Source organism: Asterias rubens, chromosome 15 (assembly GCF_902459465.1).
Source record: "Asterias rubens chromosome 15, eAstRub1.3, whole genome shotgun sequence".
In the NCBI taxonomy this organism is placed as follows: Eukaryota; Metazoa; Echinodermata; class Asteroidea; order Forcipulatida; family Asteriidae; genus Asterias; species Asterias rubens.
Window position 1 is genome coordinate 4,381,393 of NC_047076.1, and position 23,736 is coordinate 4,405,128.

The following is a 23,736-nucleotide window of genomic DNA, read 5'->3' on the forward strand; positions in this document are numbered from 1 at the left end:
TTCCAAACCAGTGTTAGCAGTAGGTAAGTACTACAATAATTTAATAGGGTACAGTTTCACAAAGCACCAAGAATAATCTTTAAAGATGAGTATTTGGGATTTGAGGCGATGACTAACGGCAACCATAACGACGACAACAACAACAACATCTGTCAGTTTTAAAAGCAAACAGATACACAAGTATGAAACAACTTACAAATCATTTTTCTACAACAGAAAGATATTTAGAATTACTTCCATCCACTTCCGGGGAAAGGTTTCTACAATCAGGAATATTTTCAAATTTGTTTTCAGGGAACTTTCTGCAGAATCAGGGAGAGTTGGCAGATCTACATGTGATGTTGTATTTGTCTTTGTTTGCCCCAACTATACATGAAAAGGGTACTGGTCTTCATGCTCCAAGTCTCCATTTTTCCAAATTAAAGACCTTTGTCCCCTTGTACAAACAAGGAATAAGAGAGATTGATAGGCTGCCACAATTGTGTATTTGAAGTAGAAAGAAATCAGAGATTCCAGCATGCCCTGGCTGATATTCAGTTTGTTTGTTTGTTTGTTTGTTTGTTTGTTGGGTTGTTTGTTTCTCTGTTTGTTTAGATCATCTTCCCTTCAAGGAACTTGGCAAACTCTCACAAGGGGATACAAACACAAAGCTGGTAACAGCCAATCTCAGTCATAGCTTTTGCAGAACCACCCCAACTCATTTAGAAGAGATAGTCATTACATGGTGTACTGTCACCACAAACCTCACCGTATCGTATTTCCACCATGCAAAGTTTCAAATCCTACTTGATTATTGTCCATATCAAATAACAACATCACTTCAAATGGTTAAAGACAGTCATTACAAGTTTTAAAAGGCCACACATAAATGTAATGCATAATCCTCCACTAATTACATAGAACACCAACTACATGTTACAAGTTCATGACCCACCACCATGACAATAGATGATTCATGCAAGGAGTGAAATCGCTATACTTCAGCTGTCAGCTTGTAGTTGATGTGAAAGGGGTGATGACTGGGAATTAGAAAGCATGGCCAAAGTTACCCAGTTACTTGGATGGCACCTTGCTAGACACAAATGCAGCATGATCAACAGTTACCAGGCCTGGAATAACATGAAGGGCGCCACAGAGGCAATGGTCTCTGATGCCCATGGTTTGGCCTTGGTGCCCCATAAAGTTTCCTCTAGACTTTAGTTTAAGTTTTCCCAATGGAATGCCCTTTGCAAAATGAAAATGAACTTGCCCTCTCAAAGATAAAATTCCAGGCCAGGAATCAACAGCTACCCGGCCTGGAATACATGCCTCTGTTGCCTTGGTGCCCCCTCAAACTTTTCCTCTAGACTTTAATATTTCTTAAAAGGAAGTCCCCTTTGCAAAACGAAAATTTACTTGCCCTCTCAAAGATGAAATTCCATGGCCTCTGTTGCCTTTGCCTTGGTGCCCCCTCAAAAGTTTTCTTCACCCTTTAAGATTTCCCAAATGAAAGTGCCCTTTGCAAAACGAAAATGCCCTCTCAAAGATCAAATTCCAGGCCTGAGTTACCCTTAATTCTGTTTTTCTACAGGGTGTCAAAAATGAAGCATCTGGGGATTAAAAAAATGTACACAGGAACTTGTTCCTTGGTATAATGATCTTGCCAAATCATTCACCCACCATCAAAAAACGACTTTCGGATGGAAGGAAGACGGACTGTGTTTTGGAGGATCGCTCGGCGGCTTTCAGCGTTCTTCTCCTGCGCACCTCACTGCTTTCACTGCTTTCTGCCTCAGATAGTCGCCGGCGGACAGAAGGAGGATCCTAAAGAAATGTTGCAGCACTTAACGTTATTGAGAAGGATGCTTCAAGCACAAAATAAAACGACAAGCATGCTCATTCAATACAAGCTAATTGTTACCAAATGCTGATTAGTGTTTCAAAAGTAACCAACTATCATCATACAATAACAACAAAAAAGAACTAAAGAGATGAATAATTTATGGGATGAGGGCAAGCGCAATTAAAACTAAACAGCTGTTGTTATCAACTGACCATTGGAATACTGATTTCAAGATCCACTCCTCTGCACAGTAATATTTGGGAGTCAAATCCTGTAAACTAAACAATCATTTTAAGAGCTCACAACACAAGGAGCTGGTTGATCTTATACATCAGACTCACTAACATTCAAACAATATTACAGTTGTAAATCAGACTGGAGCCTCAGACATTTAATGCACTGTTTGGCCCTCCTAGACAGACTGCTAAAAATGGTATTCTTGAAATAAGAAATTATCTCATTTTGAAAAAATATTTCTTGTGTCACTCCCTAGAAACAAGAAATATACTCTCAAAATAAGATGTTTTTCTTGTTTCAAGAATACCATTTTAAGCAGTGTATATGCAAATAATGCAGTCAAACGTTTTTGAATGGTTCTGAGAAAAATGAGAAGCATAGTTGGAGGGTTAACATTGTTGAATCTGCCCCATTCATCTTTGATGTGTTGGGAAAGTGTTTTATACCTCAGTTTGATTGCAGCGATACATATCATGTACTTCTCATCACTAACCCCTAAAAGGGAAGAACTGAAAATCAATGCTGATTGGCTTGCTAAATGCAACTGCTCTGCGTGCCTGTAGGGCACTTGTCGGAAGCTAAACCTGCGCATGTCAAAATGCATTTTTACGCAATACATTTCAAATGAATCATGTTTTAAAATACTCACCCCAAATTACACATAATCACAAGATCACAAATTGATCGTGTTTATTGACATGTTAGTCTAGTGCCAACATAATAAAGGCATGACATGATTGATGTCCCGATATGCAGCAATAATTAACATCGCCAAATAAAGCACATGCTCGTTATGGTTTCATCTTTAGAAATTAATCATTCTAATAAATATGTCCATGCTACTTTAGCAACTGAGTATGCACTGGTTAATGCCCTATTGCAGGCCTTGAAATAACCAAAGGCACCCACAGCAATTGCTATAAATAATAATAATGGTAACATTTATAAAGCGCTTTACGCCCTAACGACCCCAAAGCGCTGTAACAAGAAACGAAAAAATATTAAAAAGATTTAAACAGAAAACGATTTGAAACTACAATAACAATATGAATGAGTTTAAGAATAACTAACAATTAAAATAAAATTGCTGTGCAAGTGCGGCTTTGCAAAGTTTCAATTTAGTTTCCCCTTAAGCCCTGTTCGCTCTGGACTCATTGGGTAAACTAACTGAGCCAGTGGGTAACTTACCCATTTCAAGTCCAGTGCGAACAGCCCAGGTAACTTTCCTCACAGGTAACTTAACCACGTCGCCTGGGTAGTTATACCAAACCAAAGGTGCCCAGGAAGATTGACAAGGTCGGTTTAAATGAGCCAGAAAATCCAGTGACCTTTCACCGACCTACATGTAATGTTGATCACAGGCTTAAAACTGGCATATTTTGTAAATGGTTTATTGTCTCCGTAATTCTACCTTTGTCAATTAAATCCAAGTGCAGACGGTGGGAAGATTTATCCATCAGAATTTTAGCCATCAGAATTTTATCCATCAGAATGCACGCCCTTGCAGGCCTCGGAAATAACCCACAGCACCCAAAGCATTTGCCCAAGTGCCCTGTGCTTTTGCTGTGGTGCCCTTTGCAAAGTTCCAAAACAAATTTACCTCATACAGAAGTGCCCCTTACCAAAGGACATTACAAAAATGTTCATGCTCCATTAGCAAAAAGAGTATGCACCGGTACAATGAGCGCCGTTGCAGGCCTCGGAAATAACCCACGGCACCCACATCAGGGCCAAATTTCATGGCTCTGCTTACCGCCGAATTCTGCGCTTACGAACACGATTCCCGGCTTACGTGCAAGGGCCGAATTTTTGCGCTAGCCATGTAAGCGTAGAATGCCTAGTAACGTGGAGTACGCCCGCGCAGAAGCCAAAATTCGCCGCTAACCCGTGGAATAGGCTTGCTGTAAGCACAAAATTCCCTGCTTCCGTAACCGCCGATTCTGTGCTTACGGTAAGCAGAGCCATGAAATTGGGCCCAGTTGCTGTGGTGCCATGTGATTTTGCTGGTGTGAAAGTTCCAATACAAATTTACATTTTCCTCATATACATGTAAGTGCCCCTAACCAGTCCACAGGAAAATTTCTGTGCCCCTTCAAGAACGAAATTCAAGACCCAACGGTGTTTCAACATGCAGGCCTACTAAAAGTAGTTTATATAAATCACACCAATTTTCGAAAGTTATTATTATTATTATTATACCACAGTTAGTAGATTGTACTGTCAATAATACAATCGAAATCATTATCGAAGCTGAACTTTGCAGCAATTTGTCAACTACTTCAGAAAGATTGTGGAGAGGGAAAAAAAGAAGAAGATAGTTTTAATTAGCATTGACTTACAGTGGGTAGATTCCAACCCGTTTCTTCACGATCACCGCTGTAGTAATAGGTCTTGCCTTGATCATTCTGCGATTTATACCACTGGAAGAAAAATCAATACTTTTACATCAAAGAAAATATGGTTCGGTTTGGTTTCTGTAAGTGTCGTAAAATAATAATAGTGGCTTCTTATAGCGTTCATATCCGTCACTCAGTGACGCTCAAGGCGCTTTAACAAACATACAGGAATAGTATTTTCCTGCAAGTCGCAATATGTACAATGTGACTATGTTTGAGATATGAGACCTACTCATTTTGTAGCACCGTGTAATTACTTACAATATGCAGCCTATCACACCAGGAACAAAGCCCTTCGATTAGTGCCCTTGGTTCTTTTACGCGCGTTACAAAACACACAGGACCAACGGCTTTACGTCCCATCCAAAGGAAAAAGCATCATGGTTACATGTAAGTGTCGTGCTTACAGGTGTCACGACTGGAACTCGAACCCACACTCTGTTGATCAGAAACAACAGAGTTTGAATTCGGTGCTCTTAACCGCTAGGCCATGAAACCCTGTATGAAATTACACCATTTTTTTCAGGGTCATTATCAAAGTATGACTCTGCCTTTAAATATAAAAGATCAATACATCCTCCAGTGAACCAATCTTGTACATCCGTATTGCTTTTTGCCAACACAACAAAGAACTATTTGTTGTACTCATCTAACCAGCCAAGATAAGTGTTGGGTATACATCGTCTTGTCCACCCTCACCCTCACGCCCCAATATAATAGACTCAAATAATATTGTCATTCCAAACAAAGTTTAAGCTTGGTACTAAGAGGAAACAAAGTTTCCAAAGTGGTTGCAGTCCTTAACATTCATTATAAGAACTATTTTTATAATACAATGTAGCGTTTGTAACTGCAAACACAACTGCAAGCATCTCGAAAGGACTTAATTATTATTTGTAAGACTTTTTAAAGCCATTATACACTTTCGGTAAACAGTATGGTCCAAGTCCCACACTTCGTGTATCACAACTTATATATAAAACAACAAACCTGTGAAAATTTAGGCTCAATCGGTCATCGGAGTCGGGAGAAAAAAACGGGAAAACCCACTCTTGTTTCCGGGCGTTTCGCTGTGTCATGACATGTGTTTAAAATAAATTTGTAATTCTCGCTAACGAGAATTTATATTGTTTTACCGTTTTCTCAAAAAGTAAAGCATTTCATGGACTAATATTTCAAGAGAAGTCTTTCACCATTACCTTCTGTAAACCCTGTAAATTATTTGTAAATTTGTGAATTTTTTTTGTTTTTTTTCTGTACCGAAAGGGTCCAATGGCTTTAAATTCTGAGACCCGTTTATGTAGCAACTTTTAAGAGCACAAGGTACTGCGGCGCAATCTTCAGCCAACCATGCCATTTACATCGGGGTTAAAAACCATTTCTCTTTAATAGCACCAAGTGTTTATTATACAAATCTGACATTTTTCATCCCTGCTATTTACCTTCTCTTTGAATTGTGAGTTGATGAAGACACCATTGCCATTGGCCGTCCTCTCCTCCCGCCATCCTGGAGGTAAACCCTGTTTTGACGTTTCAGTACCTGCATTCTGTATCAAAATATCAACGTAATAAAAAAAAAAGGTATCAAGTCAAAGACTGAAATTATTGTCAATAAATTGCTGATTGCAAAAAGTAGGAAATGGCTTGAAGTTTCAACCATCAGAGTCTTTCTCTAGGGTCAAAACGTTAATGGCCTGAAGATTAGACCCTAGCACAGTCTCTCTCGAGAAAGACTCTGCTATACTAGGATCGAAACGTCAGGCCTAACTCTTCTTAACATACCATCGGTCCTTTTGGTTGGTTGGTCAGCAGTTTGCAATCAGCTAATTCTATTTTCTAAATGACATACAAATTATCACAATCATGAATTTTGTTTAATTTTAAAACTTTAATTTAAAAAATTTAAAAATTATAAATAATGCTAAAACCCTTTCAATTCAAGGTGAAAGCTACACTTAACTGCTTTGGGCTGTCGACCCCAAATCAACTGTCACCAGGGACACGTTGCCAACTACATGTTATACTCCTAGTGCTGAAACAGGGTTACCCCCTTCAACATGTTCAAGGACTGTTAGGATTTATGCAATAAAAATGGGTATCATTCACTAGGAGCCTGGCTGATAGAGCAGAATGCACTACCTTCCCAACTTTTTACGAAGCAAGTGTGGTTAAGGGTCTTGCTCGAGAGCACAAGGGTCAAGACCAGGATTCGAACCAACACTCTGCTATTGATAACACAACAGCTTGGGTCTGGTGAACTAGACCACTCAGCAGTGAGCGGCCACACCTATGACAAAAGAGGGAATTTGTACACTCATGTTTCATGTGCTCTTTGACCGATACAAACAAGAAAACACACAAAAAATTATACATTACACGTGCATTAATATCATGTGAATCCATTTCCTGGTACTGTACATCATGTTGCATTTAAACCGCATCAATAGAAGACTTTCCAACGCTAGGTGGCAGCAGACATACCGGGTAAATTTCCAATGTTTATGTAGTTCTGAACATGTGCATAATTCTGAGAACAATGGATTTACCCGGTAAGTCTGCTGCCCTCTATCGTCCCAGAAAGTCTCCCATTGTTGTACCATACAGTGTGTACACATGTGAAGCCATTCGCTCAGAATATAAATCGAGGATAATAAACATTTTCACCCTGTTTGTTTACAATAATAATTTTCAACAAAGCAAACACCCAAAATATTCCTTGTGATATTCATTGTTAAATGATTCACGGGAACTACCCTGGCTTTTTCCAAACTGCGGAGCACTGGAAATTTGACCTTCTTTCAAACCATATTCCTTTCATAACAAACGCTTTTATGGCCCAAGGTGCCTATAAAAAGGCATCGTGTCCCTTACGTTTACGAAATTACAACCATACAAAATCAGGGATGTGATTCTACAGGCTGTTTAAAAAAAAAAAAAATACATGTACAAGTACTAGCACAAAGCTGAAAGCTTGTGAGCGCAAAAGCTTCCGAGTGCAAAGCCTGCTTCATCTACCTTTGGTTTTGAAAACCCTACTCAGCAATCCGGAGTGTACCTTGTGACGATTTTATCTCCATTTTCCAATGAATTTTACTTTATACGTACACATTTGTAAGTAGTTTTTAAATAATAATAAAAAATAAAATAAACATGGTTTTAATTTTTTTGGGGGTGGGGGGGGGGGGGGGTTAAAAAAAAAGGCAGCGGACACTATTGGTACAAATGTAATTACTCAAAATAAAACCTTGCTTGGTATCGATTAATGGGGAGCTGTTGATAGTATAAAACATTGTGAGAAACGGCTCCCTCTGAACTAATGACGACTTCGGCTACAGCTACGTCTAGATCAGCGCATCTACCAGTGTTCAAGAATAGCAGACGCGCGCGATCTAGCCGTAGCTGTAGCCTAAGTCGCCGTTTCGGACAAGGCCTCAGTTTGGTTTAACAATAAGTTGAAAAGGAGTAAAATCAAGATGGCCACACCGTGATCAAGGTCTGTTAATGTCTGACATGTCTGATTGTCTACAACCTTGCCATTGTACAGAGCATCTAGAAAACAGAAGGAAAAGGATATCCTTTTTTTTCTTCTTTTCTGACTGACCATCATGACCATGCTGACCAGACAAAGTTCTTCCAAAACTTCAATGGGAGACTTTTGGACGGTCCTTTTTTCACATTTTTTGCCAGTAGTGCACATGCTCAAAACTACGCGTGCAATACTGAGCATGTGCGCGCACACTCAGGGTCAGTCTCGTAATTCTTATCAATTTGGTTCAATTGCCCAAATCTGTTAAGTGTAGCCCTCACATTGATATGGGATTTCAATGCAATATTGAAAGGAAATCTCAAAATGTGGACCAGTGAGAATACTAGTGGACTAGTACATGACAAGCTATATGTACACGTGTAACTGGTCCCCCTATTCTCCACAAGACGATCCGAGCAAACGTGTAATGATCGAAACTTCGAGTTGAAACCAACGATTCTTTTCAGAATCACCCCAACTCATTTAGAGACCATTGGGGTGTTACCGCAAATCTTTCCATATCGTATTTCCACCATGCAAAGTTTCAAACTCTACTTACTTGTAGTAACCATCAATGTTAAGGGCAAACCCTGATAGAGTTTTTGCAACATGTAGCCATTGTCTTGCTACGGTATTTTACAACAGTAGATTATGTTTCATTGAATATAAGAATCGATACACCTGCTTTTGTGTATGCGTGTGTGTATTAAAGGGTGTGAACCTAACAACAATGAATGGAAGTGAACTATGAAAGTAGTGTAAGGAAACTGAAAGTTTCAAACTCCTTGAGAATTGTAAAAAAAATTCTTTCATACATTGTACAGTATGAAATTGCAGTGTACAAAATGTACACACAATTGCTCATAGACTACACAATTACATTCGCCATTTGCACAAACGCCATCTTTAAAAAATACTGCAACGCATCTAGGGAAACAAGGTACCGGTTCACTTAATGGAATGTTACAGAATTGGTAAGAAACAAAAATCGTGAAGATCACAGATTTACATAAAACTTACACGGTCTAATGATGATGGTAGTTGAAGACATCCCTTGAAATATTTCTGTCTGAAATGTTATATTTGATGAGAAATAAATAATCTAACTTCGCGTTTGGAGTTTATCGCTCAGTGAACGTTTTATTCATTTTTATTTTGGCATCAATGCAATGCAAAATTTGTAAACGGTTTTTCACTATTCTCTCGTATCCCAGATGGCCGATCGATCTCAAACTTCTACAGGTTTGTCGGTTTATGTGTATGGTGAATAATCAAGCTGCTAACATGGAAGCCATTCTGTATAGTTTACAAGTAACCATAAGTTAAAGTCACCTGGAAGTGGTATTTTCTCAAAATAAAGATTTTGTCACTAATATATGTGTTTTGATGAGTGGAATGTGAATAAACAGTTAACTAAGGTTTTAAAAAATCAGTTCTTATGTTATTTACAAATTTAAGAGTAGACCCCGACCCGAGAGGGCGCTGTTTGTGACGTCAATCGAGGCAGACTTTGACTGTAAAGTACATGTACATGTACGGACCAAGTCGTGAATTTGTACGTTTCAAAAAAATATTCTTTTTGGTTTTTTCCGGCAATGCCGACCAGGTGTATTGCTGCTGAATGCAGAAAAACACTTTTTGAAACGTACCAACTCACGACTTGGACGTACATGTACTTTGCACGTGTGTTTACTATACGCATTGCAGGCAAAGTCTGCCTCGATTGACGTCACAAAAGGGGTAGGCGGAGTCAGCCCCCCAACAATATTTTTTAAATATATAAATCGTGACAAACAATTACTAAAAAAAATTGTTTTATTGTTCGTAAGCATATACTCTTATGTTTGAAAGAAAAAAAATTCTATTTCCAGGTGACTTTAAATACATGTACATGTAGTTGTGTACCGCATTGCTTCAAAATCAGAGTGGTGCGGTGTTTGCCGGTATTGCTTGAAGTTGGAGTCGGATTTCACCCAGACACGCCACGGGCTATTGAAAATTGTTGGATGAAAAATACACTGCGCAATAATGATTACAACTCGTTAGTGAGTGTTAACACTATACAACTAGGACTCAATTTCAGAAAGAGCTACAAATTGATCTTTTCTGCGAATCAATCTTAGTTGCTATTGAGCAAAGTGTGATGTCACAATACATATCACCATGGCAATATTGATAACTCATCTTCAGATGAATCTTAGTGACTTGCAGGCTTGACATTTCTTGTTTGAAAAGGCAAGGCTGGTTTCAATTTTCAATTGGAAATTTCTTTAAAAGTCTGCAGGAAATTTGTTGAAGGGGCATGATGGCCAAATTAGACGACAACAGTAGCAATGGATGGACTCCCATAGACAGTCCTATCAAACCACTTATTGGTACCAAGTTTTATACAATGCGCATTGTAGAGTGTGCTATCATTAGTTAAAGCCATTGGACACTTTCGGTAAACAGTATTGTCCATGTCCCACACTTCGTGTATCACAACTTATATATAAAATAACAATCATGTGGAAATTTAGGCTCAATCGGACATCGGAGTCGAGAGAAAATAACGGGAAAACCCACTCCTGTTTTCGCGCGTTTCGCCGTGTCATGACATGTGTTTATAACAAATCCGTAATTCTCGCTAACGAGAATTTATATTGTTTTACCGTTTTCTCAAAAAGTAAAGCATTTCATGGACTAATATTTCAAGAGAAGTCTTTCACCATTACCTTCTGTAAACCCTGTAATTTATTTGTAAATCTGTGAACTTTTTTTTTTTTTCCTGTAACGAAAGGGTCCAATGGCTTTAAGCCACGTACTACATGTAAGATGCGTACAAAACAATGGTTGCCACCAAGATTTTAACATGATTCATTCGAACAATGTGCTACATGTGACATTAGTATACATAACGCACAATGTGCACAAAACAGTGTACACATGTTTGGTTGTAAGAGACACAATTCATTAAAGTGATAAAATTCCCAATAGACAACACATACATGAACACAACAGCATTGTTTAAAGGAACAAGTTGCCTTGGGTCGGACGAGTTGGTCTATAAAAAGCATCTGTAACCATTTTTTATAAAATGCATTTGGTTGGAAAGATGTTTTAAAAGTAGAGTGCAATGATCCACATAAACTTGCCTCGAAATTGCGTGGTTTTCCTTTTACTTTGCGAACTTACACGGTCGGCCATTTATGGGACTCCCATAAATGGCCGACCGTGTTAGTTGACAAGGTAAAAGGAAAACCGTGCCATTTCGAGGCATGTTTGTGTGGATCATTGCACTCTACTTTTACAACATCTTTCTACCCATGCATTTTATAACAAACAATTACAAACGCTTTTCAAAGACCAACTCGACTGATCCTAGGCAACGTGTTCCTTTATTAAAGGGAAGGTACACGTTTGGTAATTACTCAAACCAAATATTAACTTGAAAACTGACTTGGTAACAAGCATTGGGGAGCTGTTGATGGTATAAAACATTGTGGGAAACGACTCCCTCTCAAGTAACGTGTATTTTTTGAGAAATTGAGGTAATTTCTCACTAAATAAATAAAAGTCTTCTAGCTAGAAGTCTTTTATTCTCATGTGAAAGCACACAATTTCGTCCAACAAGGGTGTTTTTTTCTTTCATCATTTTCTCACAACTTTGAGACCAATTGAGCCCAAATTTTCACAGGCTTGTTATTTTATGGTTATGATGGGATACACCAAGAAGGCTGGTCTTTGACAATAACCAAACGTGTACCTTCCCTGTAACCAAACATACTAAACAAAAATTAACCCGATCTTAACTTCTATTACGGAACTCTCAAACACCCTGCGTATAAATGTAGCGGACTGTTGGCCATAAAAAGATCAGGTTAACAAACTATAATTTAACGTATCACTATTACCACAAGGGAAACGGGAAAAAAAAATGACAAGAGCTGGGGATAAACCACCGACCTCTGGTTTAACATGCCGGCGCTCTACCAACTGAGCTACGTACTTTACCCGGTACACTTGATCTATTTTGTCAATATTTTTTTTTACAGGGGTGCCAGTTACAAAGTTACATAGAAAAGTCAAAATAAAGCGTTCTTACCAACATGATAAATCATCAATCCACACCGCACAACAGACAATGACAGTATGTAAGAATACCAACTACACGTACACGTACACTGTAGAACAAAACAAGTGTCCACTCAACAAGGAAATACATTCATACTATCTCTGATGGCCAATCTTCGCAAAGTGATTTGGATAAAACCATTCAACAGTAACACTACAATTTATGTATCAGTTTACAAGAAGGAAGTGATTTAAATTGTCTCGAAGCAACATGAGTTAGTATGACCCCAGAGACCTGTGGTGATCCCCGAAACACTGACAGCAGAAGCATCAATCATGGCACCATATTGACCAACAGGATGGTCACAGGTGGTCACTCACATGAATTAATAATTTGACAAAAACTCATCACCCCATCCACCCAGAAGTTGTTTTGCTTTCAGGGAAAAAAAGGGTGTTCTTTGAATCAAAATTTGTACTTGAAATGTGTGAATCGAATCATAATGGAATCACCTAAACACATTTGACACTGCTGGGTTGTACTTAGGGACATGGAACAAATTTACACAGTATCATTGCTAATGTTGCAATTTACTTTTGACCATGTTCCGTCCACTCCCCCCCCCCCCCTCCCCAGACCACACCAGGTAGAAACTAGGTGTCCCCCCCCCCAACAACAAAATATCAAAATAAAGGGATTTTTTGAAAATCCTAGTAAATCATGGCAGATTAAAGACCCTGGACACTATTGGTAATTGTCAAAGACCTGTCTCCTAACTTGGCGTATCTCAACATACATTGTATATATGGACAAAATAACAAACCTGTGAAAATTTGAGCTCAATCGGTCGTCGATGTTGCGAGATAATAATGAAAGAAAAAACACCCTTGACACACAAAGTTGTGTCAGTCAAGTTCTGAATCCGAGGTCTCGAAATCAAATTCGTGGAAAATTACTTTTTTCTCGGAAACTACTCCACTTCAGTACATGCTTTTCAACTGCACCCCCCCCCCCCCCCCAAAAAAAAACAGAGTTGAGATTCAATCCAGTATCAATCATCTGTAAAGGTTTTAAATTACACATGGAAATATCTATAATGTCATAATATTGACATTTGGTGGACTTTGCATACTCTAAAGAATTTCTACTATTTGGACTACAAATTGTACATGTAGGCCTATGACAGAATGTGTGATAAATGGTTTAAATGGTTTATAAGTTGTATTGCCCTTACGTACATGTAGCAATGGATCATAGAATTTATAAATGAAACAGCAAAGTTTGTAGTATGCCAACTTCATAGAGCTGCTCATAGCATGCAGACAACATTGGTTATTGTCAAAGACCAGTCTCCACATAAAGTGTAATACGGTACATTATAAGAAATAACGAAACTGTGCAAATTTAAGCGGTCATCAAAGTCACAATAAATCAGCAGGCCTGATACTTCACGGAGGCAAAGAAGGCGATTACCTCTACATGTATGCCCACTGATCATTGCCTTGGTGCCCTTGAAATGTTTTAGACAGCCCATTGCAAAATGTTATGGCCTTGCACTCTAAGCCCCCCCCCCAAAAAAAAAAAAAAAAAATAGTAATAGTAATAATAATAATAACAATAATACCAGTTTTAGTCTACATTTTGTTTTCAAAAACACAAATTTTAATAAAAGTAAGTGGTGACTTTAAATTGAAGAATTGGTGGCCAGTTTGAATTAAAGTGCTTGGAGCCACCTTTGAAAGAAAAAAAAAAAAGAAAACAAAAAAGGCCCTCATCCTCCTCTTTTTGGAAAAACCTGGACGATCAACTTGTAATTTTTTGTACTTGGCCTAAAAAATAAGATACCAGAGGTCGATTTTACAAAGAGTTTGGACTAGTCCTAACTTAGGACTAGTCTTAGAAGATACAAAACGCACGGCTAGTCCTTTAGTTATGACAGGTAGCTCTTCCTAACTCGAGATACATGTAGGACTAGTCTTAACTCTTTGTGAAATCGACCCCAGGCCTGCTTTGTGTTATGTATTATTGTACACACAACCATACATGTGTCTCCGGTATGCACTTTTTATATTTTGTTAAATTAAATATTTCAAATACATCTGATATTAATTTCTTGAATCTACAACAGGCACTGTGACAACCTCTTTATACATGTACCCCCAACATGGTTCAGCACACACAGCCTAATTATTGCCTCTCTTGTGGCTTACATTGTCCAACTAAAAATTGCTGTTTCACTGTTAACTGATTCAGAACAAAAGAAGTTATGCCAGGCATTGGGGCTTATTGATTACTACAATGGAAAGTAGTGTACAGAATGGCTTAGAACTGGGGTCACTGAGCATGGCTTAGAACTGGGGTCACTGAGCATTACAACCAACAAACACACTAGTGTCAGTAGTGTACTCTAGCATGGGGAATTCTTCCTCCATGACTCTAGCATGCATATTACAGAAGGACAAGGAATGATATAGGGGTGTGAACAATTTCAACAGTAATTTGACCCAAGTCACCTGGGCCCAATATCATGCATGGCTCTGCTTACCGTAAGCACAGAATCGGCGCTTACGGAAGCAGGGAATTCTGTGCTTGTGGCAAGCGTATTTCACAGGTTAGCAGTGAATTTTGGCTTCTGCGCGTGTGTATTCCCCGTTACGCTTACAAGGCTAGTGCAGAAATTCTGCGCTTGCACGTAAGTGGGGAATTGTGATCGTAAGCGCAGAATTTCAGCGGTAAGCAGAGCCATGAAATTGGGCCCTGATGTCACCCTCGGAATATTCTTGGATGCGCCATTTTGGTGGGCCATGTCACTGTGCGTTATTCAGTGAAGTGCATATTCAAGACGAAGCAGCATTTACACGTACGTATGTAAACCTATTGAAAACCAAAATGGTTGAGCATGGCAACAGATGGCACTACAAAGCTATGATGTGTATAGTGTCCAAACGTAACAATTTTTGCAACTGGGACTGGTCCAACCATGGAGAAAAACCTTTCTCTGTGTTCCAACTATAGCTGGGATTGTCTAATCTGTGACTGCTCTACAAACTATTCTGACATCCCCATGCTTCATGTGATTTATTTACTAGGGTTAGAATTAGTTTTAGGAAAACACACAAATGTCCTTTTCACACTACGCGGTAAGTAACCGCCCCCCCCCCCCCTAAAGAGATCCTAGGAGATTCCAAGCACACAATAAAGACACATTTTAAGGAGTAGACCATTTCTAACATCAATCACCAAAATTACTTATTGCTTTGGGGACAGTTACACTACCTCTTTGTTCAAGCGCCTTGAGCACATTGTTGGTGGATGATGCGCGCCCAATAATATAATACTCCCATTAATTTTTTTTTTAATTAATATATAAAGATACAGAGAAAGACAAAGCTAAATCCTTAACCACAAATTTAACGGTTACTGGTCTTCATATTAAAAATACTTCCTTTTGGGTCAAAGCCAAATACTAAACCTACATGTAGACTCAGGCCTGTATGCTTCGTTTAACGAAATGGCAAGGCATTTTTTCCTTGATAAACGGCATCCTTCACGTATGAGGAAAATGTAATGTTCTACTGCAGAGCATTTTAAGGGCACCAAGGCAATGACCTGGGCCCAATCTCATAACACTGCTTAGTGGGCGATTTTGTTGTTACTGTGGGATTTCTTTTCTCATAGCGCTGCTAACTGTAAGCACACGAAAAGGCATGCTAACCACGAAAATAAATGACATCATAATGCAAACCCATGGTAAACGTGCAATATGGCCGCCCATTTTTTCTGCAAACCTGTGAAATACGCTTGCACCTTAGCAAATTTTTCAGCTACAGTAAGCAAATTTTTGTTTACCGTTAAGCATCGCTATGAAATTTGGCCCTGGAGGCAATCGCTTTGGGATCGGGCTGTTTTATCCGCTCGACCATCACATTATTATATGTACATGAATGTATGTAGTTCATAGTAGAACCTCAACGTGACACGCTCTAGGAATAGCGAAACTGCCTGGGGTATTTATGAAGGTATATTTAGGACACCCTTGGACTAGGTACACCCGGCAATGATTATGATGGTGACAGTGCTGTGCAAACTACAATTAGGGCTTCATAAGTAACTTTCAATTTCCTCTGCACATTTGTTATGTCTATGTCCCATACCCAACTCAGCCTTCGGCCTCGTTGGATATGGTACGCAGAAGCGCTATATTTGTCCGTATTCCACTTGTGCTTGAGTGATAACTTACAATAGTAGAACAAAACACTTACCTTCTTGGGTGTCTTGGGGCTGACACTTGGCGATCTCCTCTTGGGAGGAGGGTCCCAAGATGTTTCATTGGTACTAGGCTTATAGTAATACTTCCTCCCCCTCTTGTCTGTGTGCGTCTCCCATTCATCCTGGGTGGTGGGTACTGGTGATATCGGGTTGAGGTTTGCATAGTGTGAGTGTTGATGAAAGTCATGAGAGGGTGGCGAGTAAAAGTCGGGCGAAGTGATACTGGAAGGCTGAAAAAGATGGAAATATTTAGTAAATTTTTAACAATCCAATAATTAAAAAAAAAACAATAAAAATTTTAACTTTTAAAGCGAACAAATCCATAAAAGTGCTCCTGGCACTAAATTGAAACAATAGGTCTACATTGCAACAAAAACATACAATAAAATTTAAATGTAAACTTAAAAGCTACATGTAAGAAGAAATCCAGAATACAACACATGTGGTAGAGTAAACAAAATACAATATCTAAGAAAACATCATAACAAAACAATTACAACAATATCAACTTTTCTCAAGAAGACGATCAGAGCATACTGATCAAAACATCTAGTTGAAACATACGGTTCTTTTCAGAACCATCCAAATTCAATTAGAGATTATCATTACAAGGTGTTATACCGCAAACAATACTATTTAATAAAAACGTTATTGTCCCTCGTGGTTGAAATGGGTTAAACTCCAGATGGACAATAGAGTCCATCACCCTTATCCTTGCCCTGGTACCCACCCCTTTAAAAAAACATTTCAGTAAAAAAAATAAAAAATTATGTATTCTTCATGTTATGCACCCCGTGTATAAACTGGATTCTTTATAGGATACATGTACATCACACCCAATGGACATTTTAAAGTGCTCATTGTGTGTGACATCTGAACCCCATTTATAGACCTTGCAAGGAAGGGTTTTGAACAGGATGATGGTGCAATTTGTTGCCAACTTCACCAAAAACACCAGGGAAAATCCTGCATATTTAAAACAATACGATACTGGGTTTAATTACACCATGTACACATAGGACCTACACATGGTTAAATGCAAGTGTCTTGCTCAAGGCAACAAGTGCCATGACAATGGTCTCACCTCAGAGTGTGATGAAGGTTCACTGTCCGTCATGGGCGACGCTGTGCCTCCTATGGGTGTGGTAACCCCAGAGCCACCCTGTCTACCATTACTGTCCTTGACATTCAACTGCGAAGGACGTTTTTGATGCTGGTAAGACGTCGTCTTCTCCTGTCCCTCCTCATAATCGGGTGCCGGTATTGTCACCCGATGTTGGAACCGATTAGCCATCTCACTAACGAGGTTATTATTTCTGGTCGGGGAAGCTGTAGGATTGCCACTCGGGAAAGTTTCTTGAGACGGTTCGACAAATTTAGTACGAGGAATCAAATTCACTGAACGCTCAAGGGGTTGCTTAGCCCCTGGTCGCCCCAACAGTGCATTATCAGGCTGTATTTCCAGATACGTAGCTGGGAGATAGACTGGTTTTTCTTCCCCTTCTCTTTTGACATACCACCAATCAGTGTTCGACTTGCGCAGCAGCGTGAAGACATCACCAGGGTACATTTTGGCTGGCTGGCCATTTCCAGACAAGTATTCATACTCGTATTTTGCATTGACGAAAGATTGCTCCATCTTGCATGAGATTTATTCCTTCTCTATATAAAAGAGAAAAGGAATCGTGGTTGACTGACATTTAATAAACTCATCTTTTAAAGTCAACACTTTCAGTCGATACACACTAAAATCAAAATATCAAATAAAACAGGCTAAGGATTACAGAAATGCAACAGAGGCCACGACAATCAGGTAGGGACTGAAAACCCACTCCACATACATGTACAGTGTACAGGTCATAGGTTGCATTTAAAGGTGGGTCCACAGAGGTGAAAGGCAGGCAAATAAATCCACCAAGTCAATTTGATCCCCTGAAAGCAGAATTTAATTACTGGTGCAGCCCCAAGACCAGCAGAATAGAATATTAAAACATGCAGTTGGAGTTTGATGGGTTAGGTAAGAGGAAGTTCAAAAAGGTTTGGGTACTTTTTGTATGACACAAAACACAACTGTCCACAGATTTACATTTAACTATCACAGATTAAAGATAATGATGGCAGAAAGTTTCCCCTAAAACACTGTACAATACAAAGTAAGTTTTTATTGCCATTATTTTGTTTGTAATGAACAAAAGTATACCCTCCCTTTAACCAACGCAGCTACAATGTAGAAGTTTATCGAGAACACCTTGGGAATTTCAATTTATGCTTGGGCCACACTTTGCCATGTGTTGGTGTTTGGGGTACCATTGTGAATGATATTTCCAGCTGTACTTTATCTGCCAACAGTTTGATCTTTAACACGACAACTTATCTAAAACATGAAAGTAAATTTGAATGTGACGAATTGTTGGCTTCAATTTATGACCATGACCCAAACTCATAGAGCTGCTTACAAAGAACAAAAAGTATCTAAGCACAACCAAATTATGCTTACATACCAGAATCAGGTTACCAGCCAAACTACATGAATCTTGTCACATGTACAATTTTTGACTGCTAACCTGTTCATTTCTGCTAAGCAAAACAATTTAACCAATTAGAGAGTCTCCTGACGACAACTAGAGAGAACTAGTTGAAACATTGAGACCAATTAGTGAAGGTAATAACAATCCACTAAAGCTATTTAAGTAGTTGTTTTGCCTTCCGCTCAGGTAACGGTTAAAAAGTAGGACAGTTCAGAAGTCTCCCAAATTCCAAAAAGCTACTCCGCGATAGTTGAATATAAAGCAAGTTCTCAAAAGAAAATCTATCTACCTAGCAATACATGTAGATACACACATGGTGTTACTGCAGTCCAAATATTGATATGCCACCATGAAATGCCTGAAATTATGGGGCGATAGGTTATTTTCGCATGCTGGACCCACATTCTGGAATGATTTGCCAATTCAAATTCGTAATATTTCTAGTGTTAATACTTTCAAGGTAAGTTTAAAGCCACCTAATTTAATGTTGCTTATATGTTATTGTTCGTATGTCTGATTTTCGTTTACTGTGCGAGGTTTCCTTCTCGATACCTTGAGCACCTTAATTTAGTGGATTTTGGCCCAACAAATGTTAAATTATATTATTATTATTATTATCCCATATTGACCCTATCCACCTGGCGTCATCATCAGAATAATCTTGGATGCGCCATTTTGGTGGGCAATGTCAACGTGCGTTATTCAGTGAAGTGCTCATTTTAGGTGATGCGGCGTTTAAACGTAAACCTATTGACCACCAAAAAATGGTGAGCGTGGCATCAGCCACCGCGTGTAACGTGCGTGCAAGGGGTCAATACTTACAGAGGTTGATGGCTACATTAGGAGGTGAAGTCATAACATTACTTCTGGTATGAGGTCAAACTAGTTGATTCTAAACAGCCATATCTCTGAGGAGTGTTATCAGCTCCTATGATTACAGCTTTGTGTTTGTCTTACCAAAAGAGGTGTCTGCAATCTGTATTGAGAAAAAGAAAAATGTCAGATCGTAAGAGTTCTCAAGCATTGTTTACATTAAAACATCTCTAACTCTGTTATTCTTTTTTTTTATTTAAATGTCTATAATACTCTTTAATTATTTGGTTACTTCATTTTAAAACTTCAGACAGTAAAAACAGCTTGACCGGGAGTAGTCGTGTCGTGGACTCGAGCTTGGGTTTTTCCAAAAAAATATTTACAATACATGCTCTCGCACAAAATCTCATTTCAGGGGGTTAATCCACAATCGTCAGCTTAGCCCGGTTCATACTGTGAGTGTTAAAGCAAAGCAAATAATAAATTGTTGACACATGGCTGTTTTCGCAGCGAATGTTTCCTGTAAAAACTCGTATCGCATTCGCAGTAAGTATGAACCGGGCTTCAGTGAGTTTGACAAAATACAATTATCACAGACTTGGAACCAGGTCTGAACAGTCCACAAAATATGTGTTTGGCACTGTATGGAATACACACCCACACTTGGCAGGTTGCACCAACATTTGTTCCTTGTTGTCGCTATTTCCTGACTGGCCTACATGCTTTCCATTTTGTAGAAAAGTTTTTGTGTCACGTCACCACTTGGAAAAGTTTCCGTATGGCGCCACCACTTTTTCATTCGATATAAAATAATATAGGAACTTATTTACCTGATTGATATATCCCTTTTTGTAAAAATGAGTGAAAAAGTGGTGGCGCCATACGGAAAGTTATCCCACCACTTTCTCATTCAATATGAAATACATTGTAATATAGGCCTAGTATCTAATTTACCTCAATGAGATATCCCTTTTTGTAAAAATGAGTGAAAAAGTGGAGGACTGGCACTGGCAGGATACGGAAAGTTATCCCATTTTTGGCTACGTAGGCATAGTGCTATTTTGCTGTAAAAAAAACCCTGCGAATTTAGACTTTATTTCTATCTTAAAAAATCATTGCTGAGATTAATAATAAATCAGAAATAAAATGAGTGTAGTTTGCAACACGTTTATATCTCTTGTTCGATTGAGAGTTTTTGTTCTGAAGAGAACTGGTGGTTAACGTCTTAAAATTTCGTTCAGTATTGTGGATTTTCATGTGAATGCTGGATCAGAGAATATACTGATCAAAATGTTGAATCGTTAACCATCGGTTCTTTTCAGAACCAAAGTCTTTAAAAAAAGAGGGATAACTTTTCGTATGGCGCCACCACTTTTTCACTTATTTTTACAAAAAGGGATGTGAGGTAAATTATATTCTATATATTTCATATCGAATGAAAAAGTGGTGGCGCCATACGGAAACTGTTCCAATAAAAACAAAAATGTATCACAGAGTGAATTTGTAAAAAAAAAAAAAAAAAAAATGAATATTCAAATCATTGAATTTCAATAACAATAATATTCATCAGTTATCACTATCAGAGTCTAGTTACTAAAAAATACTGTTCTGTAAAGAGTGATTAACTTCTTCAAGTTCCATTATTAAAGTTCATATTCCACGACTTCCGCCAAGTAACTAACAGTCTGACCATGGAGTGTGCTGACACTACTCTGTGTACAGTACAGAATAACAAACACAAAACAGTAACACGGATACATCATTGAAAGTAGCCAGTGCCAACCGCATAGCCAACTCACTTATCTACGTAAAAAGGGCAAGGCAACCACCACCACAACACCCAAACTAAACTATGCCATCCATCAAAACTAGAATTAGATGTTGTAATTTTACAACCTACCGTAAACAATTACTGTTTTGACGAACGTAGGATTTCGTACGACATTCAACTTTTCAGTCGGCGATAAACTTCCGCCCACTTTATTGCACTCTCGTCGGCAAAAAATAATATCGCCAACGTTTGGTTCGTATGTTTCGTTCACAAATTTACCATACCATGTGTTTGTGCAGTAGAGGTTAAATCAATCGAGTCCGAAACCAGACGGCAGTCAGTCCGCTGACTTCTTGCAACGCCCTCTAGTGTCAACAAGTGGTTATGGTTGGTTGCCCGTCATAAGTCCCCTTTTGGGGGATAGGCCAGGGTCCCCCCCCCCCCCGGCGGCAGACCACAGTGCAAACAATTCGTTTCTATATTTTGTTATGTTCGATTATATACTTCTTTTCAGGGGGTGTATGGGTGGTGGTAAGCATTATTTATACGAGCATCCCACATTTTGATAACATTATACAGAAAATTATGCTTTGATACAGCATTTCGAGTAACTTTTGCTAATGAGAGTAATATTAAAAAAAAAAGTTTATCAATAATAGTTAATTAATGATACAATTTCAGTGTTGCATGGTTATTCTGCCCCCCCCCCCACACTCCTACCCCGCCACCCCAACCCCTCTCAGTAAAGTGATGTCATACGATAGTTTTATGGAAGTTGCGGAAAGAAACAAATTTGTGGTTAAGCATTGTCACCTTTAATATGAGTGTGCAAGAAAACTAAAACTGTTTGCTCATCATAGCATTTCAAATATCATTTTCTACCCAAAAAATAGAGAATTTTAAGCGATGAGATAATGATATTCAGGTATGATAAATTTTAGTTGAATTCAGATTTGTTTAAATGTAGTCCTATGTCTTCCTGATTAAGATAAATTAACTGGGTTTAAATAAAAAATAAATAAAAAAAGTTGAAAGTTTGTCTGTTACTTCACCTTTTTATATTTATTTTGAGTCTTTCCACTTTGTTTCATGAACCACAATATTAATTCAGAACCTGAAAAGTAAAGACAAAACATTAAATTCTGAACAGAATATTGTTGGTAACAGGAAAAAAAGAATCAAATTGGGTATCATTATGTGCAAATAAAAGCAGGTAAGACTTTAATATCAACAGAACTGACTTGAGTTTAAATTTTTGAAAAGTGTTTGGATAATTTTGTTTTATAAATTCAATGTCTCAAATGCAGAGGTTTTTTTTGCATTTAAACAAAATATGCCAAAATGTTTTATACATTTTCAAGCAAACAAAATTGTGATTCGTCCTGTTTTTGTTTTCTTTTTTATGCGGCCTCCTCCATTTCCCCATATAGCCGTCCAATTCCTCACCATTGCCAGAAATGTGTTTTGAAATAGTACTTCTAAGGATGTTAATTGATCAGTTCTGTAAATATAAGACTTGCATTTTTCTTTTTTAACTGAAGAGGGCATATTAAATTATCATTAGTCTGAGAATGTTGATAATTATAAGTTAGTAAGATGAACCAGATGTGTAGGGTATTACAATTAAGTCTTTCAATTGCTTACAAAAATAAATAATAGTAATAATATTTTTTAGGCCTCAACTATAAAATCCACTGTTGGTATAAAAATAAATGCATGCCGTGAAGCTATAAGGACAATTTGTGGACTGTAAATTTTTTCTTAAAAATATTTCATCTTTAAGTTCTAGTTCTAAACCTTGTAGTGTAATTCTAGGCCTAATTTGATGTCTTTCAATTGCTTACACAAAGAAATAATACTGTTTTTGTATTAAGCCTAAAAGTAAAAATCTACTATATAAAAAAGAATTGCATGCCTTAAAGCCATAATGGAAACAATGTGGACTATTCAGTTTTTTTTTCAGTAAATGTGGATGTTTTAGTTGTATTAATAGGTAATTCTAGGCCTAATTTGACTGCTTTTCATTATTCTGAACCAGAAAACTAAGTAATTCCATTCTACAAATATTTTATTCAATGTATTTAGATCATTTATTTGTGGGGAAAATAATCTCATTATCAGGCCTAAATACTATTTCATCACTTTCATATTAATTCTTTTGGTGTTAAAACAATTCATAGGACTTAATTTTATTTTAGGCAAAGTACTACATTTTGGTTTGTGTCAAATTCTGATTAACATTTACCTAAAGACCTTCTTCAACAAAGAAACTGAATGTAATGCAAACAAATATAGAAAAAATAGTCATTTATAGGCCTAC

At 38.0% G+C, this 23,736-nt stretch overlaps 1 protein-coding gene across 4 annotated transcripts in view; it reads right to left on the minus strand.

Annotated features, from left to right (window-relative positions):
* Nucleotides 1–22,488, minus strand: part of LOC117300086 (rho GTPase-activating protein 15-like) — a 32,511-nt gene extending 10,023 nt beyond the window's left edge. Inside the window, exons 1-7 of one of the 4 annotated variants that reach the window (XM_033783773.1) lie at nucleotides 22,469–22,488; nucleotides 19,655–19,808; nucleotides 17,389–17,966; nucleotides 16,298–16,534; nucleotides 5,898–6,002; nucleotides 4,399–4,479; nucleotides 1,660–1,803 (exon numbers count right to left, since the gene is read on the minus strand). In XM_033783773.1, the coding sequence (XP_033639664.1) occupies nucleotides 1,660–1,803; nucleotides 4,399–4,479; nucleotides 5,898–6,002; nucleotides 16,298–16,534; nucleotides 17,389–17,943 (1,122 nt within the window). In that variant the 5' untranslated portion in view covers nucleotides 17,944–17,966; nucleotides 19,655–19,808; nucleotides 22,469–22,488. Of the gene's footprint in view, nucleotides 1–1,659; nucleotides 1,804–2,034; nucleotides 2,101–4,398; nucleotides 4,480–5,897; nucleotides 6,003–16,297; nucleotides 16,535–17,388; nucleotides 17,967–19,654; nucleotides 19,809–21,545; nucleotides 21,669–22,468 lie in introns of those variants that run through there. The other 3 variants (XM_033783772.1, XM_033783774.1, XM_033783775.1) reach the window with 3 other exon arrangements.
* Nucleotides 22,489–23,736: the final 1,248 nt, after the last annotated feature.